The sequence below is a fragment of the Procambarus clarkii genome, chromosome 34 (assembly GCF_040958095.1).
Source record: "Procambarus clarkii isolate CNS0578487 chromosome 34, FALCON_Pclarkii_2.0, whole genome shotgun sequence".
In the NCBI taxonomy this organism is placed as follows: Eukaryota; Metazoa; Arthropoda; class Malacostraca; order Decapoda; family Cambaridae; genus Procambarus; species Procambarus clarkii.
In genome coordinates, this window is record NC_091183.1 from 36,939,048 (window position 1) to 36,963,127 (window position 24,080).

The window sequence follows — 24,080 nt, forward strand, 5'->3', positions numbered from 1 at the left end:
GTAAATCTTGCCATACAGGCTTGATAGAATTCTACGATCAGGTGACAAAGATTAAGCAAGAAAGAGAGGGCTGGGCGGACAGCATTTTCTCGGATTGTCGGAAAGCCTTTGACACAGTACCGCATAAGAGGCTGGTACATAAGCTGGAGAGACAGGCAGGTGTAGCTGGTAAGGTGCTCCAGTGGATAAGGGAGTACCTAAGCAATAGGAAGCAGAGAGTTACGGTGAGGGGTGAGACCTCCGATTGGCGTGAAGTCCCCAGTGGAGTCCCACAGGGCTCTGTACTCGGTCCTATCTTGTTTCTGATATATGTAAATGATCTCCCAAAGGGTATCGATTTATTTCTCTCAATGTTTGCGGACGATGCTAAAATTATGAGAAGGATTAAAACAGAAGAGGACTGTTTGAGGCTTCAAGAAGACCTAGACAAGCTGCAGGAATGGTCGAACAAATGGTTGTTAGAGTTTAACCCAACCAAATGTAATGTAATGAAGATTGGTGTAGGGAGCAGGAGGCCAGATACAAGGTATCATCTGGGAGAGGAAATTCTTCAGGAGTCAGAGAAGGAAAAAGACTTGGGGGTTGATATCACGCCAGACCTGTCTCCTGCAGCACATATCAAGCGGATAACATCAGCGGCATATGCCAGGCTGGCCAACATACGAACGGCATTCAGAAACTTGTGTAAAAAATCATTCAGAACTTTGTATACCACATATATCCGGCCAATCCTGGAGTATGCAGCCCCAGCATGGAGTCCATATCTAGTCAAGGATAAGACTAAACTGGAAAAGGTTCAAAGGTTTGCCACCAGACTAGTACCCGAGCTGAGAGGTATGAGCTACGAGGAGAGACTACGGGAATTAAACCTCACATCGTTGGAAGACAGAAGAGTTAGGGGGGACATGATCACCACATTCAAGATTCTGAAGGGAATTGATAGGGTAGATAAAGACAGGCTATTTAACACAAGGGGCACACGCACAAGGGGACACAGGTGGAAACTGAGTGCCCAAATGAGCCACAGAGATATTAGAAAGAACTTTTTTAGTGTCAGAGTGGTTGACAAATGGAATGCATTAGGAAGTGATGTGGTGGAGGCTGACTCCATACACAGTTTCAAGTGTAGATATGATAGAGCCCAATAGGCTCAGGAATCTGTACATCTGTTGATTGACGGTTGCGAGGCGGGACCAAAGAGCCAGAGCTCAACCCCCGCAAGCACAACTAGGTGAGTACAACTAGGTGAATATACACACACACACACACACACACACAGATAGATACCAGAGAGATACCAGAGAACCAGGAATGAGTACGTCAGGGTGAGAAGAGAAGAGAAAAGTTTTGAAAATGATATAGCAAACAAAGCCAAGACCAAACCAAAGCTACTCCACAGTCACATCAGAAGGAAAACAACAGTGAAAGAACAGGTATTGAAACTTCGAACAGGCGAGGACAGGAATGCAGAGAATTACAGAGAGGTGTGTGAAGAACTCAACAAGAGGTTCCAGGAGGTCTTCACAATAGAACAAGGCGAGGTCACTGTGCTAGGAGAAAGGGAGGTAAACCAGGCGGCCTTGGAAGAGTTCGAAATTACGAGAGAGGAGGTCAAGAGACACCTGCTGGATCTGGATGTTAGAAAGGCTGTTGGTCCAGATGGGATCTCACCATGGATACTGAAAGAGTGTGCAGAGACACTTTGCTTGCCACTCTCCATAGTGTATAGTAAGTCACTGGAGACGGGAGACCTACCAGAAATATGGAAGACGGCGAATGTGGTCCCAATATACAAAAAGGGCGACAGACAAGAGGCACTGAACTACAGGCCAGTGTCCTTGACTTGTATACCATGCAAGGTGATGGAGAAGATCGTGAGAAAAAACCTGGTAACACATCTGGAGAGAAGGGACTTCGTGACAAATCGCCAACATGGGTTCAGGGAGGGTAAATCTTGCCATACAGGCTTGATAGAATTCTACGATCAGGTGACAAAGATTAAGCAAGAAAGAGAGGGCTGGGCGGACTGCATTTTCTTGGATTGTCGGAAAGCCTTTGACACAGTACCGCATAAGAGGCTGGTACATAAGCTGGAGAGACAGGCAGGTGTAGCTGGTAAGGTGCTCCAGTGGATAAGGGAGTACCTAAGCAATAGGAAGCAGAGAGTTACGGTGAGGGGTGAGACCTCCGATTGGCGTGAAGTCACCAGTGGAGTCCCACAGGGCTCTGTACTCGGTCCTATCTTGTTTCTGAAATATGTAAATGATCTCCCAAAGGGTATCGATTCATTTCTCTCAATGTTTGCGGACGATGCTAAAATTATGAGAAGCATTAAAACAGAAGAGGACTGTTTGAGGCTTCAAGAAGACCTAGACAAGCTGCAGGAATGGTCGAACAAATGGTTGTTAGAGTTTAACCCAACCAAATGTAATGTAATGAAGATAGGTGTAGGGAGCAGGAGGCCAGATACAAGGTATCATCTGGGAGAGGAAATTCTTCAAGAGTCAGAGAAGGAAAAAGACTTGGGGGTTGATATCACGCCAGACCTGTCTCCTGCAGCACATATCAAGCGGATAACATCAGCGGCATATGCCAGGCTGGCCAACATACGAACGGCATTCAGAAACTTGTGTAAAAAATCATTCAGAACTTTGTATACCACATATATCCGGCCAATCCTGGAGTATGCAGCCCCAGCATGGAGTCCATATCTAGTCAAGGATAAGACTAAACTGGAAAAGGTTCAAAGGTTTGCCACCAGACTAGTACCCGAGCTGAGAGGTATGAGCTACGAGGAGAGACTACGGGAATTAAACCTCACTTCGCTGGAGGACAGAAGAGTTAGGGGGGACATGATCACCACATTCAAGATTCTGAAGGGAATTGATAGGGTAGATAAAGACAGTCTATTTAACACAAGGGGAACACGCACAAGGGGACACAGGTGGAAACTGAGTGCCCAAATGAGCCACAGAGATATTAGAAGGAACTTTTTTAGTGTCAGAGTGGTTGACAAATGGAATGCATTAGGAAGTGATGTGGTGGAGGCTGACTCCATACACAGTTTCAAGTGTAGATATGATAGAGCCCGATAGGCTCAGGAATCTGTACACCTGTTGATTGACGGTTGAGAGGCGGGACCAAAGAGCCAGAGCTCAACCCCCGCAAACACAACTAGGTGAGTACACACACACACACACACACACACACACACACACACACACACACACACACACACACACACACACACACACACACACACACACACACACACACACACACAAACACACACACACACACACACACACACATTACATTACTTAATGTAATGTAATGAAGATAGGTGTAGGGAGCAGGAGGCCAGATACAAGGTATCATCTGGGTGAGGAAATTCTTCCGGAGACAGAGAAAGAAAAAGACTTGGGGGTTGGTATCACGCCAGACCTGTCTCCTGCATCACATATCAAGAGGATAACATCAGCGGCATATGCTAGGCTGGCCAACATACGAAGGCATTCAGAAACTTGTGTAAAGAATCATTCAGAACTTTGTATACCACATATGTCAGGCCAATCCTGGAGTATGCAGCCCCAGCATGGTGTCCATATCTAGTCAAGGATAAGACTAAACTGGAAAAGGTTCAAAGGTTTGCCACCAGACTAGTACCCGAGCTGAGCGGTATGAGCTACGAGGAGAGACTACGGGAATTAAACCTCACTTCATAATAATAATAATAAAAATAATTTTTATTTTGGAAAGGTACATACATAAAGAGATTTTACAAAGTTTGTTGGGTTAATAGATAGAGCTAGTACATACAATGCCTAAAGCCACTATTACGCAAAGCGTTTCGGGCACTTCGCTGGAAGACAGAAGAGTCAGGGGGGGACATGATCACCACATTCAAGATTCTGAAGGGAATTGATAGGGTAGATAAAGACAGGCTATTTAACACAAGGGGCACACGCACAAGGGGACACGGGTGGAAACTGAGTGCCCAAATGAGCCACAGAGATAATAGAAAGAACTTTTTTAGTGTCAGAGTGGTTGACAAATGGAATGCATTAGGAAGTGATGTGGTGGAGGCTGACTCCATACACAGTTTCAAGTGTAGATATGATAGAGCCCGATAGGCTCAGGAATCTGTACATCTGTTGATTGACGGTTGAGAGGCGGGACCAAAGAGCCAGAGCTCAACCTCCGCAAACACAACTAGGTGAGGACAACTAGGTGAGTACACACATGTGTGTGTGCCTTCAAAAAAATACCATCAAAAAAAGGTATTGAAACTTAGAACAGGCGAGGACAGGTATACATATATGTATGTGTATAAAGTATATATGGAAGCTGATAAGAATTAAATTTCACCTTTGTAAATGCACATTAATGACACTATGTAAAAGACACATCGAACACTTTATGTAGGACATACGTAAATCTGTGTATCAATGTATTAACGTATGTAGGTTAGCTTAGCATTTTAAAAGCACCGATTCACCTTCTGTGGTTGAGTGTTCAATAAACCCTTGAACTATATGTTTAACACATCTCTAACCCTGTCCATGGAGGACAGAAGAAAATGTATATATGTTGGTTAGCATTGTAAATGTGTGGCCACGTCTGTGGTAGAAAAAAAATAAAAAAAAATTAGGCTCGTTAAACAGCAGCTGCCCTCCCCAGACAACCCGTCCTTACACTAGGCTGGTTAAAGCAGCAGCTGCCCTCCCCAGACCACCCGTCCTTACACTAGGCTGGTTAAAGCAGCAACTGCCCTCCCCAGACAACCCGTCCTTACACTAGGCTGGTTAAAGCAGCAACTGCCCTCCCCAGACAACCCGTCCTTACACTAGGCTGGTTAAAGCAGCAACTGCCCTCCCCAGACAACCCGTCCTTACACTAGGCTGGTTAAAGCAGCAACTGCCCTCCCCGGACAACCCGTCCTCACAGTAGGCTGGTTAAAGCAGCAGCTGCCCTCCCCAGACAACCCGTCCTCACACTAGGCTGGTTAAAGCAGCAGCCATCCTCCCCCAGACGCTTTTAGCAATTTTAACATATTGTGTATTAAAAATTGGTTTGTTCTCATACATAAATAAATATTATTATACATAAAAATTCTATGTATAGTTAGGCGTAGGTTAGGATAGGTGTTTAGGTTCTGTTGGTGCAACTCCGTCTTCGACTCAAGTCCATTACATTCAGCGGTCGACCCCACAGACGCATTCATAAATTTTAACATGCTGTTCATTCAAAACCGGAGTTTTCTCAAGTATAAATTATTATTATAATATATTAGCATATTGTGTATAAATAGGCATAGGTTAGGTTAGGTCAGGTGTTTAGGTTCTGTTGGCGATTATTTGTATTTGTAGTACGTGGGTGAAGCATTTATAGCGTTGTGATTCGAACAAAATTCGTCGGTGAAGCACTTGTTCCGGATATGTTCGAACGTCAGCAGTTGTGAGTCGTATGTAAACCGCTTTTCATTCATAAACAGGGGGTTTGGCGGGTGCATGGAATCACTTTTGGATCTTTGTTTGGAGGACGGGCTGGTATTTGTAGTACGTGGGTGAAGCATTCACAGCGTTGTGATTTGGACAAAATTCGTCAGTGAAGCATTTGATCCTCAAGTGTTCGAATGAAATCAGTTGTGAGTCGTGTGTGAACCGTTTTCATTCATAAAAAAGGAGGTTTGGCGGGTGCATGGAATAACTTTTGAGTAGTTGTTTGGAGGACGGGCTGGATGGTGCTTATTTGTAATTGTAGTATGCGGGTGAAGCATTTATAGAATTGTGGTTTGAGTAGAGGACATGAGAGAAGCACTTGCTCCGGAAGTGTTCAGACGTCATCAGTTGTGAGTCATGTGTAAACCGCTTTTCATTCATAAACAGGGCGTTTGGCTGCTGGATTGACAAGCTTGGATCTTTGTACGCAGGACGGACTGGGGTGACAGCCTAGTAGTTGAGGAAATAGTTGATGACATGCTCAGCATGAGTTGCGTGGTGATCACCGGCCAGGTCGGACGCTCCTGAGGTCTGTCCGCTCCTGGCTAGTGTTTACGTTGGGTGATTGCTTGTTTGCCCTGCTGGTGGTGGTTTGCCTCTGACAGGGTGACGTTTGATTTAGCCATGGGGACGTCTTGCCCTCCAGTGAAGAGGACATTGTCGGCTGGTCTAGCATTTACGGTGCCGGTGGACCATCCATTGGTTGGTGTCGCCCTAGTTGATGTGCTGCATGTACAGCTGTCGGACCTGGTGGGCATCCAGCTGCTTCAGGACGACCGTGCTGTGGTCAAGTTCCGCCTCCAGGCTGCCTTTCAGGTGTTCCTCGAGCGATGTGAGGGGTCTGTTTACTCTCTCCCTGATACTGCTGGCTCAGTTAAGGTAGTGAATCTTAGTGTCACCTTAACGTCTGTGGCGGTGCATGGTGCCCCCTTCGAATTTCAGGACGACTTTTTTACCTCCTGTTTGAACAATTTGCGACAGTGTTAAGTATTCGTTGGAACAAGGTCGTTGCCGGGCACTGTGTTGGTATGCTTAACGGCTCCGCACCCTGACGATGTCGCTGAAGTGTAGTGTACCGTCGTCGATGTCCATGTTGGGTTACACGATCCGCTGCCTGTACCGGGGTGAACCGCGCACCTGTTATCGGTGTGGTCACGAGGGTCATCTGGCTGCAGCGTGCGACGTGAGAGCAACTGGTCAGGTGCATGTTTTTCGTGCGGAGGAATTTCCGCCCCTGTTGCGTTCAGACGGTTCTGAGGACAGAGTGGGTACAGTGCCTGAGGCGCCTGATTGCCTATCTGCTGCTCCGCCTGTTGAGGTGAGTTCTACGGCCTGTGCGACACGTCAGGTGACTGCTGTGGCCCCTGGGGTTGTTGAGCCGGTGTGTGTGGGTGTCTGGCCGTCGCCTGCGCTGCCTGTCGTGATGGATGTCCCAGTGGAGGTCCATGTCCTGCCCCCGCCAGTGGATGTGATACCGGCTCCCGGGAACGCGGGTTCTGCTGTTTTGGATGGGGGCTTCGGCAGGGGCAGGTGCCTGCCGTGCCTGTGTGTGCTGGCGACTGTAGTTCTGCTCTTTCCATCCCTTTGCCGAAGCATGTGCGTCGGTGTTCTGAGGCTGTTTCCCTGGATGATGTGGACAGTGTGGGTGATGTGGCCTCTGTGGACTCTTTGGATGGTGCGGGTGTGGCCTGTGTGGATGTGAAAATGATGGCCGTGCCTGCGGAGGGGCCTGGTGTGAGTGGTGTGGTACGGCCTGTCTCAAAGCGTTGGCGGCGGGCTCGGAGTGTTTCCCCCCTTCGTGGTGTGCCTTGGGAGATGGTGGAGGAGTATGGTGCTCTGGCGCCCCCCGCCAAGGATGATGGTGCTGTGAGGGGCTCTGAAGCTGCTACCTGTGCCCCCCCCCCCCCCTGCGTCTCCTGCTGTTGGATCTCTGCAGTGGGGGGTTGCCCCTGATGATTGGGACCTCGTCGTGATGTTGCGGAACGATGTACGCTGGGGGGACTCGACTCCTGTGCCATGTGGTGGGGTCGATTCCGCGCCTGCCTCCCCTGCGGTCCCCCCCCCTCCTTTGTTGCCCCGGTCTGGGGGAAGCCTAGTCCCGTCTGCTGGGGTCGTGCCCTGTGCGGGTCCGGTGTTGGGCCCTTATCGGGATGCCCGGGTGCTTCCGATCCCGTGGTGCTCATCCACTGTCTGGGTGTAGGGGGGTGAAGAAGTTTGTCTATAGGGTGCCGGATAAAATGTCTCAGCCGAGGGCACCGCCTGGTGGCCGGGTGTCCCCTGACACGTGGGTGATTTGGGATGCGTACTGCTTGCGCTTTCCGATATACAAGTTCCCGGAGAAGTAGTAGTTAACGTCTTGTGCACAACGTTACGCCGTGCGTGGATCGGCTGCCGCCATGAACTCGTCACCCCGCCCTGCGGTGCGCTGAGTCTCCCTCTAACGTGCCCCCTCTGTTTTCGTCGCCACTCCTCTCTCTACGGCCCAACACATCTAACACTTGTGACTTTTTTCTCCTCCTCAACGTCCACACGTCTTCCTACATCTGTCCTGGTGGAGTCGTCGGAAGGGTAAACCCTTCATGCAAACTGCACCTATTCTCCAGAAGAAGATGCTCAGCATGTGTGTGTGTGTGTGTGTACCCAGATATTTGTGTCTGCAGGATCGAGCATAGATTCTTGGATCCCGCCTGTTAAACCTGTCCTCTTAAAAATAACATCGCTTTTGGCCGTTTGCCCATATGGCCGAAAGTGGACATAATTTGAAAAAGAAAATAAATTTGGGATTTTTGTTTTCAACAACAGTAAGTTAGGTGGGCAGGAAAATCTCATAAAGTTTCAAAACGATATGAAAACGTTAATTGAAAGTTTCCTCTCCTAACCTTACGGAGTAAGCCGGACGACTCAAACAGAAAACGGAACAGTACGTCACTTTTGTGAGTCGATTTCATTTCAAATTACGTCCAAATTTGGCCATAGCGTGCAAACGAGCGAAAAGTGACGTTATTTTTAAGAGGACAGGTTGGTGTGTGTGTGTGTGTATTCACCTAGTTGTGCTTGCGAGGGTTGAGCTCTGCTCTTTTGGCTCGCCTCTCAACTATCAATCAATCAACTGCTACTAAATACTAACATTTTTTTTATTTTTTCACACCACACACACACACACACACACACACACACACACACACACACACACACACACACACACACACACACACACACACACACACACACACACACACAGGAAGCAGCCCGTAACAGCTGTCTAACTCCCAGGTACCTATTTACTACTAGGTAACAGGGGCATCAGGGTGGTTACCTTGAGGTGCTTCCGGGGCTTAGCGTTCCCACGGCCCGGTCGTCGACCAGGCCACCTGGTTGCTGGAGTGCTGAGCCAGGCTGTTGGACGCGGCTGCTCGCAACCTGACGTACGAATGCAGGTACGATCAACCAGGCAGGTACGCAACCTGCCTGGTTGATCAGGTATTCTTTGAAAGTGTTTCGACTTGGGTTAGAAGACATAGATATACTTTTTTTTCCTCTTTCTCTCTCTCTCTTATTTTTCCTTCCCTTTCCTTCTCTGCCGCACACGTACATTTACGTTTACAGTAGAATGAAGGGGAGGGCCCACTGGGAAGCGTGTCAAGGAAAACCCAGCACAAGACGCCGCCAGAGTAGCAGGCGCCGGCCCTGTCAACGAGGGGAGCAGAGTCTTTGCCTGCTCTCTCTCTCTCTCTCTCTCTCTCTCTGTATGGTGTGGGTGCCGGACGCCACTGAGCGGCCGGGGACAAGGAAGAAAGATGTCGGGGACGAGTGTCGCGATCCCCAACAGAGGACTCTAATGCAGTATACGGCGCTTGGACTGTGATCTGCGCCGGTCGGACTGACTGACATGTCATAATCTAGCAGTGGGTGTTGATCTCCCCGCCGTTTATCCGCTTTCTCCTTTCCCACGGCAATTGGGTGCGGCTTCCAAGGCTACCCTTGGGTGATAGATAGTGATAGATTGGGTGATAAAAACTCTGCCCATTGTTTCTCGCCAGTGCCGGACCACAGGATTACGTGTACAGCGTGCTATCTGTACAGCCACCGACGCCCCCGGTGTGAGTGTGTGTGTGTGTGTGTGTGTGTGTGTGTGAGCGCGTGTGTACTCGCCAAGTTGTGCTTGCGGGGGTTGGGCTCTGGCTACTTGGTCCCGCCTCTCAACCGTCAATCAACAGGTGTAGAGATTCCTGAGCCTACTGGGCTATATCATATCTACATTTGAAACTGTGTATGGAGTCAGCCTCCACCACATCACTTCCTAGTACATCCTATTTACTAACTACCCTGACACTGAAAAGTTCTTTCTAACTTCCCTGTGGCTCATTTGGGTACTCGGCTTCCGCCTGTGTCCCCTTGTGCGTGTACCACCCATGTTAAATAATCCATCCCTGTCTACCCTGTAAATTCCCCTTGAGAATCTTGTATGTGGTGATCATGTCTCCCCGAGCTCTTCTGTTTTTCAGGGACGTGAGTTGCAGTTCCCTCAGCCTTTCCTCGTAACTCCTGCCTCTTAGTTCTTGAACTAGCCTAGTGGCATACTTATGAAATTTTTTCCAGTTTCGTCTTGTGCTTGACTAGGTACGGGCTCCATGCTTGGGCCGCATACTCCAGGATTGGCCTTACACATGTGGTATACAAGGTTCTGACAGATTCCTTACACAAGTTTCTGAAGGCAGTTCTGATTTAAATTTTTAAATTTTGCCCCAAGGGGCGAGTTTATTGGGCAGCGCCACTCATCTTGTGAGTGAACATACCGCCATAGCAGAATATACAACACTCCCCAATAGGAAGAAAACCCGCTGGGTTGTTCATCCTGTCACTTGTACCCAGACACAGCTGGGACTTGCTTAACTGTCTCAAGTGAACAGCTCCTCAAACAAGAAGATTAACATTTATCAACCCTTAAAAGCTTACGTTATCTTGCGGGTGCAAAATGGGGAAATCTTTTAAGAACAGTATCAATATTTGACAAATAGTGTTTTCCTAACTCAAACAATGTGGGGTTTATTATTCTACAGTTATTCCTAATGTCTCTCAGGTGTTCACATTCACGTAGATAGTGGTCAAGGCGGTGTCCATCACTCTCACCACAGATTCTGCAACTTCGCTGATCAACTGTTGTTTCCATTCCAAATCTCCATGGATATTTGTATCCAAGACGGATTCTCGCTATTACTGATTCTCTCCCTCGTCGTCCTCCTCTTCGGCCATACTGATTGGGATTGCCAGCTGCAACCATGTTGTACCATCGTACAGATTCACTGGTTTGTGCTTCTATCCTCCTTTCCTCAGTTACCTTGTCACGGTGATGTTGCCTGACAATACCTCTAATTTGTAGTTGAGTCTTGGGTATGAAGTATTCAATATGGTCTCCTTCAGCGCCTTCAGCAGCCAGCACATCTGCTCGTTCATTTCCACATATTCCAACATGGGAGGGGATCCACAGAAACTTGATGACTCTTCCCTGATTGGTAAGTACTCTCACAGCTCTCTTGATTTCAGCGACTATTGCAAGATTTTCTGCCTGATTTTTACTTAGGCTTTGCAGTGCTGCTTTTGAATCGGTGCAAATCACTACACCATTAGTGTTCCGTTCAAGAAACCTTAACGCCATAACAATGGCAGTTAGCTCTGCTTGCGTTGAAGAGGCATAGTTCTCAATACGTGCTTTTTCTTCATTTCTGCGTTGGAAGGTATTATCCTTGATTACCGTGTATGCTGCACCAGCCAGTGCCATTGATAGGATTAGATGACCCGTCAGTGTAGATTTGATCTAGTTCATCTCCGGCTTCTTTATAAATTTCCTCGAGATACTTGTGCCTCATTTCTTGTGGTATCATGTTGGATTTTTTCATTGCCATTTCATTGATGATGATCTTGCATGAGTCATCCTCCCAGGGAGGTAACCTCTCTACAGGCAGGAGCTCACGGGCTTGCTCAAGCAGGTGAAGCTCTTCAAGGTAGCAGACTGCTCTGTGATGCCATTTTTTGCTTCTCCTGTTTCCCCCTGAAAGTAGCACAGAGCTCAGTTTTTTCTTGGCAATATCATTGTAATGGGGATCTCTGGCTATCCTAATTGCAAGCTTAGCATTCAGCTCCTGAATTCTGCTTTTAACACTGGGAAGGGACAACTCCTCTCGTAGATTAGACGTTTTGGCAGTTCTTGGAACCCCAAGAATGATTGTCATGGCTTCAATTTGAATGCTTTCAAGCCTTTTCATATCGCTTTGGGAGTAGGTGCACAGAACTGGTGCAGCATAGTCTATGACGGAGCGCACATAGGCTGTGTACATCACTTTAAGCACGGCAATAGAGGCTCCATGTCCATTCCAGGTCATAGCTTTCAGTACCCTGAGTCGACTTTTGCATGTTCCTATGAGTTGATTGAGCTCCTCTTTCTTTCCCTTGTTAGAGCCGACAGTGACGCCAAGGTACCGATAGTGGTCAACCCATTCAAGTGTTACACCATTAATTTGCAGTTCTTCATTTGCTCTCCGCTTGTGATGGGAGTATGCCTTCGTCTTGTTTGTGGAGAGAGTGAAACCGAGCTCAATACATTTCCTTCCGAGGAGTTCAATGGACTGTTCAATTTTTCCCAAGGTGGGAGCTTGTATTAGGACATCATCTGCATATCCCACTTGTTGTGTTCCTTCCGGAAAATTAATATTTGCAATGGGGTTCATAAGTACATTGAATAGTGTAGGGCTTAAGACTCCGCCTTGGGGGGTCCCGAGTTCCATATTCATTGTTCTGGAGACTGCTCCATTGAAGCAAACCTTGGCTTTCCTTCCTGTGAGGTAGTCTTCAACCCATTTCATGAGTCTCCCCTTGACACCCATGCATGCAAGCTCGTCCAGGATCGCAATCCCCTGTGCTTTGTCGAAGGCTCCTTTGATGTCAACATATACAGAGTACCTAGCCGTGTCATTAGCCAAGTAATTAACTATACAATTTGCTGTGCTCCGTCCTTTAACAAATCCATTGACCCCCTCCCCTAACCTGCCTATTTTGTGCAACAGTCGGTTTAGGATGATCCTTTCAAGCATCTTGCAAGTGCATGACACGAGGCTGATAGGTCTGTAATTACCAGGGTCATTAGGCTTCGGTATGGGAATAATTATTGCGTGTTTCCATTGTGTGGGCAACACTCCACTTAGGAATGACTTGTTAAACAGGTGGGGTAGTGGATTCCCAGACACTTCACACAGTGCATTGAGTATGTCGTAGGTGACGCCATCTTCACCAGGTGCTGTACTTTTACCCTTTTTCATAGCGCCCCTTACTTCTTGGGCTGTGATTGGTTCCCCATACTCGTCATCACTAGACAGTGCTCTTGTTATCCTAATTCTTCTGTCATCATGTCGCAGGAGCTGATCCCTGCAGGGATGGAGGAGGAGGATGCTGCATCACTCCACTTGTGAATTAGTTCCTCAGCCTTACCCTGGGGGTCTTTGTGAGCCGCAGGCCGGGTTCTGCCCCCCTTAGCTATCTGAATTTTTGCCCACACTTGTCTTGCAGATGTTTCCCGTCCAATAGAGCTAGTGAACTCAAGCCATTGTCTTTCCCGCTCTTTAATCTTCTCTTCCCTGGCTACTTGACACACAGTTTTAAACAATTCTTGGTTACTTTCAGTGGGATGTCTCCGGTACTCTCTACTCATGTCTCGCACATTTGCGTTAAGCATCTTTATGTAATCATTCTCATACCATTTTATTTTCTTCCTGTTGATGTTAGCCAGCCTCGCATAGGCCGCTGATGTTATTCTTTTGATGGTGTGGTTTCAGGAGACAGGTTTGGTGTGATATCAATCCCTAGATTTTTCTCTCTGTTCGTCTCGTGAAGGACTTTCCCATTCTGTATCCAGTGTCTGGTCTCTTATTTGCTCCCCATAGATTCATTACCTTACGTTTACTTGGGTTAAACTTTAGTAGTCATTTGTTGGACGATTCATTCAATTTGTTTAGGCCATCTTGTAGCCTCATAATATCTTCCTCCATTTTAATCCTCCTCATAATTTTAATCCTCCTCCTCATCGTTCGCAAACATTGAGAGGAACGAGTCTATTCTCTGTGAGATCATTTACATATATCAGGAACAGTATAGGTCCAAGGACTGACCCCTGAAGGACTCCACAGGTTACATCTCGCCATTCCAAGACCTCACCCCTCAGTGATTCGCTGTTTTCTGTTGCTTAGGTACTCTCTTATCCAGTGGGGTACCTTCCCTCTCACTCCTGCCTGCATCTCCAGTTTATGCATCAGCCTCTTATGTGGTACTGTCTCAAAGGCTTTCTGGTACTCCAAAAGTACGCAGTCTGCCCATCCCTATCTTTCTTGCCTGATCTTTGTTGCCTGGTCATAGAATTCCATCAATCCTGTGAGGCATGAGCTGCCATCCCTGAACCCATGCTGATGTTTTGATTCAAAGTTCTTCCGCTCCAGATGTTCCACTAGTTTTTTTTCGCACAATCTTCTCCATCACTTTGCATGGTATGCAGGTTAGTGACACTGGCCTGTAGTTCAATGCCTCCTGTCTATCACCCTTCTTGAATATCGGCACTACATTAGCCGTCCTGCAAGTTTTTGGCAGTTCACCTGTTGCCAGTGCTTTATTATACACAGTGGCGAGTGGCTGACACAGAGCTTCAGCTCCTTACTTCAGTGTCCAAGGTGAGATTCCATCCGGGCCTATAGCCTTTATCACTTCCAACTCTAGCAGATGCTTCCTTACCTCCCCACTGGTAATTACAAACTCATCTGGTGGTGTTTGGTTAGGTCTTCCCTTTTCTATCTCTGGGACTTCCCCTTGCTCTACTGTGACGACCTTCTGAGATTTCTTATTGAATTCCTCATACACCTCCTTGTCGTTTGTAGTGAATTCGTCTGCTTCTATCCTCAGTTTCATTACCTGTTCCTTCACTGATGTTTTTCTCCTGATGTGACTGTGCAGCAATTTGGGTTGTCTTTGCCTTGCTTCCTATATCATTTTCATATTGTCTCTCTGCCTCTCTCCTCACCCTGACATATTCATTCCTGGCGCTCTGGTATCTTTCTCTGCTCACTAGTGTCCTATTATTTCTGCAGTTTCTCCACGTCCTTTTACTTATATGCTTAGCTAGCTTACATCTCTGATTAAACCATTTGTTTCTCATCTGATTTTCATTTCTTTCTTTCTGGACTTAGACGAACTTGTCTGCTGCCTTCTTACACTTCTGTGTGATGTAGTTCATCATGTCTTGGGCCGTCTTTCCACTGAGCTCTGTTTCCCAAGTTACATCTGATAGGAATTTTCTTATCTCCTCATATTTTCCTTTTCGGAATGCCAGCCTTTTGTTTTCTGGGCCATTCCTTGAGTACATTAACCCTTCTTCGACCAGATACTCAAACATCAGAACGCTGTGATCGCTCATTCCCACAGGGAGCTTCAAAACCAATTTCCTTTATGTCAGAGTCGTTCTGCATTTCTCGCAGCCTTTCTTCGTAACTCATGCCTCTTAGTTCTGGGACTAGCCTAGTGGCATATCTCTGAAATTTTTCAAGCTTTGCCTTGTGCTTGACAAGGTACGGGCTCCAAGCTGGGGCCGCATTTCTCCAGGATTGGTCTTACATATGTGGTATACAAGGTTCTGAATGATTCCTTACACAGGTTCCTGAAGGCAGTTCTGATGTTAGCCAGCCTCGCGTATGCCGCAGATGTTATTCTTTTGATGTGGTCTTTAGGAGACAGGGTTGGTGTGATATCAACTCCTAGATCCTTCTCTCTGTCCGTTTCATGAAGGACTTCATCTCCCATTCTGTATCCTGTGTCTGGCCTCCTGTTTCCAATGCCTAATTTCTTTACATTACATTTACTCGGGTTGAACTTTAGAAGCAATTTGTTGGACCATTCATGCAGTCTGTTTAGGTCATCTTGTAGTCTCATACTGTCTTCCTCCGTATTAATCCTCCTCATAATTTTTGCATTATCAGCAAACAATGAGAGGAATGATTCTATACCATCTGGAAGATCATTTACATATATAATGTGTGTGTGTGTGAGTGTGTGTGTGTGTGGGGGGAGGGTGTACTCGCCTATTTGTGCTTGCGGGGGTTGAGCTTTGGCTGTTTGGTCCCGCCTCTCAACTGTCAATCAACTGGTGTACAGATTCCTGAGCCTATGGGCTTTTTTATATCTACATTTGAAACTGTGTATGGAGTCAGCCTCCACCACATCACTGCCTAATGCATTCCATCCGTCTTCCAAGTTTTTGGCAGTTCACCTGTTGCCAGTGATTTGTTATACACAATCCCACATAACTGTGTATAACAGATTTGTTATACACGGCCCCCAATCTTTGCACAATCGACTTGAGAATGGTCCAGGACGGACCGAAACGTCGTCGTCCCTTCACCTTCTAGTGTGTGGTCTGGTCAACATCCGTTAACTACTCTGACACTGAAAAAGTTCCTTCTAACGTCTCTGTGGCTCATGTGGGTACTCAATTTCCACCTGTGTTACCTTGTTCGCGTCCCACCAGTACTGAATAGTTTATCCTTGTTTACCCGGTCGAATCCCCTGAGGATTTTTTAGGTTGTGATCATGTCTCCCCTTACTCTTCTGTCTTCCAGTGTCGTAAGGTGCATTACCCGCATCCTTTCCTCGTAACTCATGCCTCTTAGCTCTGGGTTTTACTATTTTTACTGTTTTTTTTTATTTTTACTATTTACTGGGTTACTAACATTTTTTTTATTCCACACAACACACACACCCACCCCAGGAATCAGCCTGTGACACCTGACTAACTCCTACCTATTTACTGCTAGGTAGCAGGGGCATTCAGGGTGAAAGAAATTTTGCCCATTTGTTTCTGCCTGGTGCGTGAATCGAACCCGCGCCACAGAATTACGAGTCCTGCACGCTATCCACCAGGCTACCAGGGCCCCCCCCCCTGTGTTTGTGTGTGTGTGTGTGTGTGTGTGTGTGTGTGTGTGTGTGTGTGTGTGTGTGTGTGTGTGTGTAGTTTACTTTGTTCACTATGATAGGGAGACGTTATCCATTTGATTAAGTAGTATTTTTACCTAATTAACACGTGACCAATTCAATCTTCATTATTTGTCACATTAGCATATTGCAGTCATTACATTATGGTTGCCAAGTTGAACCAATCGCTTTAAAGTTAATAAGTATTCTAATTCTTGATATTTCATGTAACAGGTATTGAGAACGATGCCCTGGGACAAAATCAAAATCCGCCTTATGTGTGTGGAGATCAACCACATTCCAGAGGGCTTCCAGACTCTTCTCGAATTCATGAAGAAACAAGGCTACAAGTTCCTGGGTATTAGAAGTATTGACGCCTGGTTCGGTTGGCCAGCTCTCTTGAATCAAACAATGAACATTGGATAAAAGCTTCATAAACCATTAAGTCATGCTCATACTGATTTATTATTGTACTATGATGAAGTGTGGACGAGGTATAATGCATAACTTCAAGGTACACGAATTTCTTCACAAAAGGTATACAAAATGTCTTGCACGATTTACACCGGCTTGATGCTATGAAGATGTCATTTTCTGATGTATTACCATAACTGGTCTATATATTAAATTTTCAATTAAGATTTCATTGTATTATAGTGCCAATATTAAAAAATTTCCATGTACTTATCTTTATTTTTCACTCTCCTGTATGGCTAAGGACACACACACACACACACACACACACACACACACACACACACACACACACACACACACACACACACACACACACACACACACACACACACACAGTTTGAAAATGACATCGCGAGTAAAGCAAAGACCCAACCAAAGCTGCTCTACAGCCAAATCAGGAGGAAAACAGCAGTGAAGGAACAAGTGATGAAGTTGCGAAAAGGGGAGAACAGATACACAGAGAATGACAAGGAGGTGTGTGAAGAACTCAACAAGAGATTCCAGGAGGTCTTCACAATAGAACAAGGAGAAACCCCTGCACTAAATGAGGAGGCGGCAAACCAAGCAACCTTGGAGAAATTTGACCTCACCAGTCATGAGGTCAAAAGGTGTCTGCTGGAGCTGGATGTGACAAAGGCTGTTGGGCCTGAGAGAATCTCACCATGGATACTATAGGAAGGGGCAGAAGCACTAAGTGTGCCACTCTCTATGGTGTATAACAGGTCACTGGAAACAGGAGACTTACCAGAAAGTTGAAAGACAGCTAACATGGTCCCAATATACAAGAAGGGTGACAGGCAAGAGGCACTGAACTACAGGCCAGTTTCCTTAACTTGTATGCCATGCAAGATGCTGGAGAAGATTGTGAGGAAAAGGCTCGTAGAGCATCTGGAGGGAAATAAATTTGTAACGCACCACCAACATGGGTTCAGGGATGGTAAATCGTGCCTCACAGGTTTAATAGAATTTTATGAGCAGGTAACAAAAATTAAACAGGAAAGAGAAGGGTGGGCCGACTGCATTTCTTGGATTGCCAGAAAGCCTTTGACACAGTACCCCATAAAAGGCTGTTAAAAAAGTTGGAGCAACAAGCAGGAGTAAAAGGGAAGGTGCTCCAGTGGATAAGGGAGTACTTAAGCAACAGGAAACAGCGAGTAACGGTGAGGGGGGAGACATCAGAATGGCGAGATGTCACCAGCGGAGTCCCACAGGGCTCAGTACTTGCACCCATCCTGTTTCTAATATATGTAAACGATCTTCCGGAGGGTATTGACTCATTCCTCTCAATGTTTGCTGATGATGCAAAAATTTTGAGAAGAATCAAGACAGATGAAGATAGACAGAGACTACAGGATGACCTGGATAAACTGGAGGAATGGTCTAGAAAATGACTGCTAAAGTTCAAATCAGGAAAGTGATGCATTAGGCAGTGATGTGGGGAGGCTGACTCCATACACAGTTTCCAATGTAGATATGATAGAGCCCATTAGGCTCAGGAATCTGTACACCAGTTGATTGACAGTTGAGAGGCGGGACCAAAAAGCCAAAGCTCAACCCGCGCAAGCACAACTAGGTGAGTACACACACACACACACACACACACACACACACACACACACACAGAAGACAGACAGAAACAGACAGAGAGAAAGATCTAGGAGTTGATATCACACCAAACCTGTCTCCTGAAGCCCACATAAAGAGAATAACGTCTGCGGCATATGCGAGGCTGGCTAACATCAGAACGGCGTTCAGGAACCTGTGTAAGGAATCATTCAGAATCTTGTACACCACATATGTAAGACCAATCCTGGAGTATGCGGCCCCAGCATGGAGCCCGTACCTTGTCAAGCACAAGACGAAGCTGGAAAAAGTCCAAAGGTATGCTACTAGACTAGTCCCAGAACTAAGAGGCATGAGTTATGAGGAAAGGCTGCGGGAAATGCACCTCACGACACTGGAAGACAGAAGAGTAAAGGGGGACATGATCACAACCTACAAAATCCTCAGGGGTATCGACCGGGTAAACAAGGACGAACTTTTCAACACTGGTGGGACGCGAACAAGGGGACACAGGTGGAAGCTGAGTACCCAAATGAGCCACAGAGACGTTAGAAAGAACTTTTTCAGTGTCAGAGTAGTTAGCAAATGGAATGCATTAGGAAGTGATGTGGTGGAGGCTGACTCCATTCACAGTTTCAAATGTAGATATGATAGAGCCCAATAGGCTCGAATCTGTACACCAGTTGATTGACGGTTGAGAGGCGGGACCAAAGAGCCAGAGCTCAACCCCCGCAAGCACAATTAGGTAAGTACAATTAGGTAAATTAGGTAAGTACACACACACACACACACGTCCGGTGGCCGATCAGACAGCACGCTGTACGCGTGATCCTGTGTTCCCGGGTTCGATCCCGGGCGCCGGCGAGAAACGATTGGCAGAGTTTCTTTCACCCTATGCCCCTGTTACCTAGCAGTAAATAGGTACCTGGGAGTTAGTCAGTTGTCACTGGCTGCTTCCTGGGGTGTGTCGTGTGGAATAAAATATAGTAGTAGTAGTAGAAACAGTTGATTGACAGTTGAGAGACAGGCCGAAAGAGCAGAGCTCAACCCCAGTAAGCCCAACTAGGTGAATACAACTAGGTGAACACACACACACACACACACACACACACACACACACACACACACACACACACACACACACACACACACACACATACACACACATAGAAATGGTCAGAGAAATGGCTACTGGAATTCAACACGAGCAAATGTAAAGTTATGGAAATGGGACTAGGAGATAGGAGACCAAAGGGACAGACCACAATGAAGGGGAACAGCCTACCTGTAACGACGCGTGAAAGAGACCTGGGGGTGGACGTAACACCTAATCTATCTCCTGAGGCACATATAAATAGGATAACGACAGCAGCGTACTCTACACTGGCAAAAGTTAGAACATCATTCAGAAACCTAAGTAAGGAGGCATTTAGGGCGCTTTACACTGCCTACGTAAGGCCAGTCTTAGAGTATGCCGCCTCATCATGGAGTCCCCATCTGAAGAAGCATATAATGAAACTGGAAAAGGTTCAGAGGTTTGCAACGAGACTCGTCCCAGAGCTACGAGGGATGGGGTATGAGGAGCGCCTGAGGGAACTGTGCCTTACGACACTAGAAAAAAGAAGGGAGAGGGGGGACATGATAGGAACGTATAAGATACTCAGAGGGATTGACAGAGTGGACATAGACGAAATGTTCACACGGAATAGTAACAGAACGAGGGGACATGGATGGAAGCTTGAAACTCAGATGAGTCACAGAGATGTTAGGAAGTTTTCTTTTAGCGTGAGAGTAGTGGGAAAATAGAATGCATTTCAGGAACAGGTTGTGGAAGCAAATACTATTCATAATTTTAAAACCAGGTATGATAGGGAAATGGGACAGGAGTCATTGCTGTAAACAACCGATGCTCGAAAGGCGGGATCCAAGAGTCAATGCTCGATCCTGCAGACACAACTAGGTGAGTACACACACACACACACACACACACACACACATGAGTTTGACTTGTATACCATGCAAGGTGATGGAGAAGATCAGGAGAAGAGACCTGGTAACACATCTGGAGAGAAGGGACTTTGTGACAAATCGCCAACATTGGTTCAGGGAGGGTAAATCTTGCCTGACAGGCTTAATAGAATTCTACGACCAGGTGACAAAGATTAAGCAAGAAAGAGAAGGCTGGGAGGACTGCATTTTCTTGGATTGTCGGAAAGCCTTTGATACAGTACCGCATAAGAGGCTGGTACATAAGCTGGAGGAACAGGCAGGTGTAGCTGGTAAGGTGCTCCAGTGGATAAGGGAGTATCTAAGCAATAGGAAGCAGAGAGTTACGGTGAGGGGTGAGACCTCAGATTTGCGTGAAGTCACCAGTGGAGTCCCAGAGGGCTTTGTACTCGGTCCTATCTTGTTTCTGATATACGTAAATGATCTCCCGGAGGGAATAGATTCATTTCTCTCAATGTTTGCTGACGATGCCAAAATTATGAGAAGGATTAAGACAGAGGAGGACTGCTTGAGGCTTCAAGAAGACATGAACAATCTGCAGGAATGGTCGAACAAATGGTTGTTAGAGTTTAACCCAAGCAAATGTAATGTAAAGAAGATAGGTGTAGGGAGCAGAAGGCCAGATAATAGGTGTTATCTGGGAGATGAAATTCTTTGCACGTTAGAGAGAGAAAAAGACTTGGGGGTTGACATCACGCCAGACCTGTCCCCTGCAGCCCATATCAACCGGGATAAACTGGATAAACTTGATAGACCTGGATAAACTGGAGGAATGGTCAAGAAAATGGCTGCTAAAGCTCAGCTCAGGAAAGTGCAAGGTGATGAAATTAGGCGAAGGGAGCAGGAGGCTGAACACAAGGTATCATCTGGGAGGTGAAATCCTGCAAGAGTCAAATAGAGAGAAAGATCTGGGGGTTGATATCACACCGAACCTGTCCCCAGAGGCCCACATCATGAGAATAACATCAGCGGCATATGCTAGACTGGCCAACATAAGAACTGCCTTTAGAAACTTGTGTAAGGAATCTTTCAGAACCCTGAATACCACTTATGTAAGACCAATCCTAGAGTATGCAGCTCCAGCCTGGAGTCCATACCTAGTTAAACACAAGACAAAGCTAGAGAAGATTCAGCGGTATGCCACCAGGCTCGTCCTGGAACTGAGAGGAATGAGCTACGAGGAAAGGCTAAAGGAGCTGAACCTCACATCCCTGGAAAACAGAAGAGTAAGGGCAGACATGATACCCACCTACAAAACTCTCAGGGGAATTGACAGGGTGGACAAAGACAAACTTTTCAGCACGGGTGGGACACAAACAAGGGGACACAGGTGGAAACTTAGTACCCAGATGAGCCACAGCGATGTTAGAAAGAATTTTTTCAGTGCCAGAGTAGTTAATAATGGAATGCATTAGGCAGTGATGTGGTGGAGGCTGACTCCATACACAGTTTCCAATGTAGATATTATCATGTTCACAGAAAATAGTACCATCCGTTTTATATGTGCGGCGGCTGAGACGCCAGAGAGAGAGAGAGGTAAACAAGAGAGCGTACAGGACGCTACCAGCTTGGAAGCTACTAGTCATGTATCAGTTTAAGTATTAAAGTCAATAACCAAGCAATGGCTTTATATCAACCCTACAACCAAGACTTCCTCAGTAACACACAACACCACATTGGTTCAGCTTAAAACACTAGGGAGAAGCATGCTGTCTCGCCCGGAGGAGGAAGAGAAGCTGTCTGTGAGCACCATACCCAATGCTGTGTGCTAACCAATGCTGTGTGCTAACCGATGCTGTGTGCTAACCAATGCTGTGTGCTAACCAATGCTGTGCTGACAAGCTGTGTACTGAGGAATCTGGAAATCTGCCGACGCTGTGTACGAAACGACGCTTTGATGCTGTATACAAAACCCGATGTTATGTATACGAAACGCGCTCTGTGCCACAATTCTTCACGCTGTGAACTGACTGCTGTGCCAACTGCTGTGCCAATTGCTGCCAACTGCTGTACCAACAGCTGCACCAACTGCTGCCAACTGCTGTACCAACTGCAAACAACTGCTGACAACTGTTGTGCTGCTGTGAGTAGGAACAACACATGTACACAAGAGCTAGGTAAGAAGTCAGTTGCTGCTGTGTTGTGCTCTGTTGTGAACTTTTGCATTAAAATGCTTGTGTGCTTTGCAAAATTAAAGTAATTAAAGTGAATTCTTAACTAACATATACAGTGCAGTATGTGTTTAATATTCTGAGGAACATTTAAGTGATAAGTTTACTTTTAATCAGTAAAAAAATGGCAAATATACCTCAGTTTCCTGCATTTGATCCTGACTGTGACCAGACAAACCTGTCACAGAGGTGGGTCAAAAGGCTTAGAAGGTTTGAAAATTTGTTGATAGTTTCTGACATCAAAAGTGCTGAAAGAAAGCGTGCCTTTCTACTTCATTATGCAGGTGATAGAGTTTGTGACATCTTTGACACACTGAAAGACACTGGTGGTGCCAAAGATTATGACACTGCCAAAGTCAAATTAACTGAGCACTTCAAACCAAGACAAAATACTGCAATGGAAATTATGCATTTCAGGAGAGCCAAACAAGTCTCTAATGAAACTGTGGATCAATACCACACACGTCTGCAGGGTTTAGCAGCCCATTGTGAGTTTGCTGATGTTGACAAAGAAATCAAACAACAAATAATTGAAACATGCACATCTACACGTCTCCGTCGAAGAGCTCTAGAACTTGTTGATGATGAAGGTTCTCTTACCAAGATACTGGATATTGCTCGTCGAATGGAAGATGCTGCACGTGATGCTCGTGTCATGGAGTGCAGGGCCAACAACGGTTCTGCCACTGTTACTAACAGTGATGAGGTACTTAAGGTTCAGGGAGGACACCGTGATCCAAGAAGATATCATGCCAAACCTAACAGTAAATTGAGCCGAGAACCACATCACAACTAGAGTCATGGAACAAGACTCAAGCAGTCACAACGACTCACATCAGAGGGTGTCAACAATAAATGTTACAATTGTGGAGGAGACTACCCACACCAAGATAATGTTTGTCCTGCTCAAGGTAAGAAGTTCTATGAGTGTGGAAAACTAGGTCATTTTGGTGCTGTGTCGTTCTGCACTAAAGAAACCACAGCCAGTGAATAAAAGCACTGTAAGAGGATCAGGTCATAGGGGTCGAAGTGGCAAACACAATATTGCACCTCATATCCAGAATGTTAATAATGTACAAGACAACATGTCATTACAACCAGTCTCAGATGACAGTGAATGTGATTACACTTATGGAGTACAATCAATCACAGAATGGAATGATCTTCAAAACAACCCAGAGACTATAGTATACATTTCTGGTATTTGTCTCAAAGTTCTCATTGACACTGGATCAAATATTGACACCATTGCTGAATGTCACTATGAGAAATTTAAAAAACAGTTCCCAAAGCTTGAGAACTACAATGGTAAAGCCACTGCCTATGCTTCAAAGGTAGCCTTGCAGTGATTGGAACTTTC

At 46.2% G+C, this 24,080-nt stretch overlaps 1 protein-coding gene across 1 annotated transcript in view; it reads left to right on the plus strand.

Annotated features, from left to right (window-relative positions):
• Positions 1–17,190, plus strand: part of LOC138371059 (protein Star-like) — a 47,176-nt gene extending 29,986 nt beyond the window's left edge. Inside the window, exon 4 of the mRNA XM_069335711.1 lies at positions 16,737–17,190. Coding sequence (XP_069191812.1) covers positions 16,737–16,928 — 192 coding nt within the window. The 3' untranslated portion in view covers positions 16,929–17,190. The remainder of the gene's footprint in view (positions 1–16,736) is intronic.
• Positions 17,191–24,080: the final 6,890 nt, after the last annotated feature.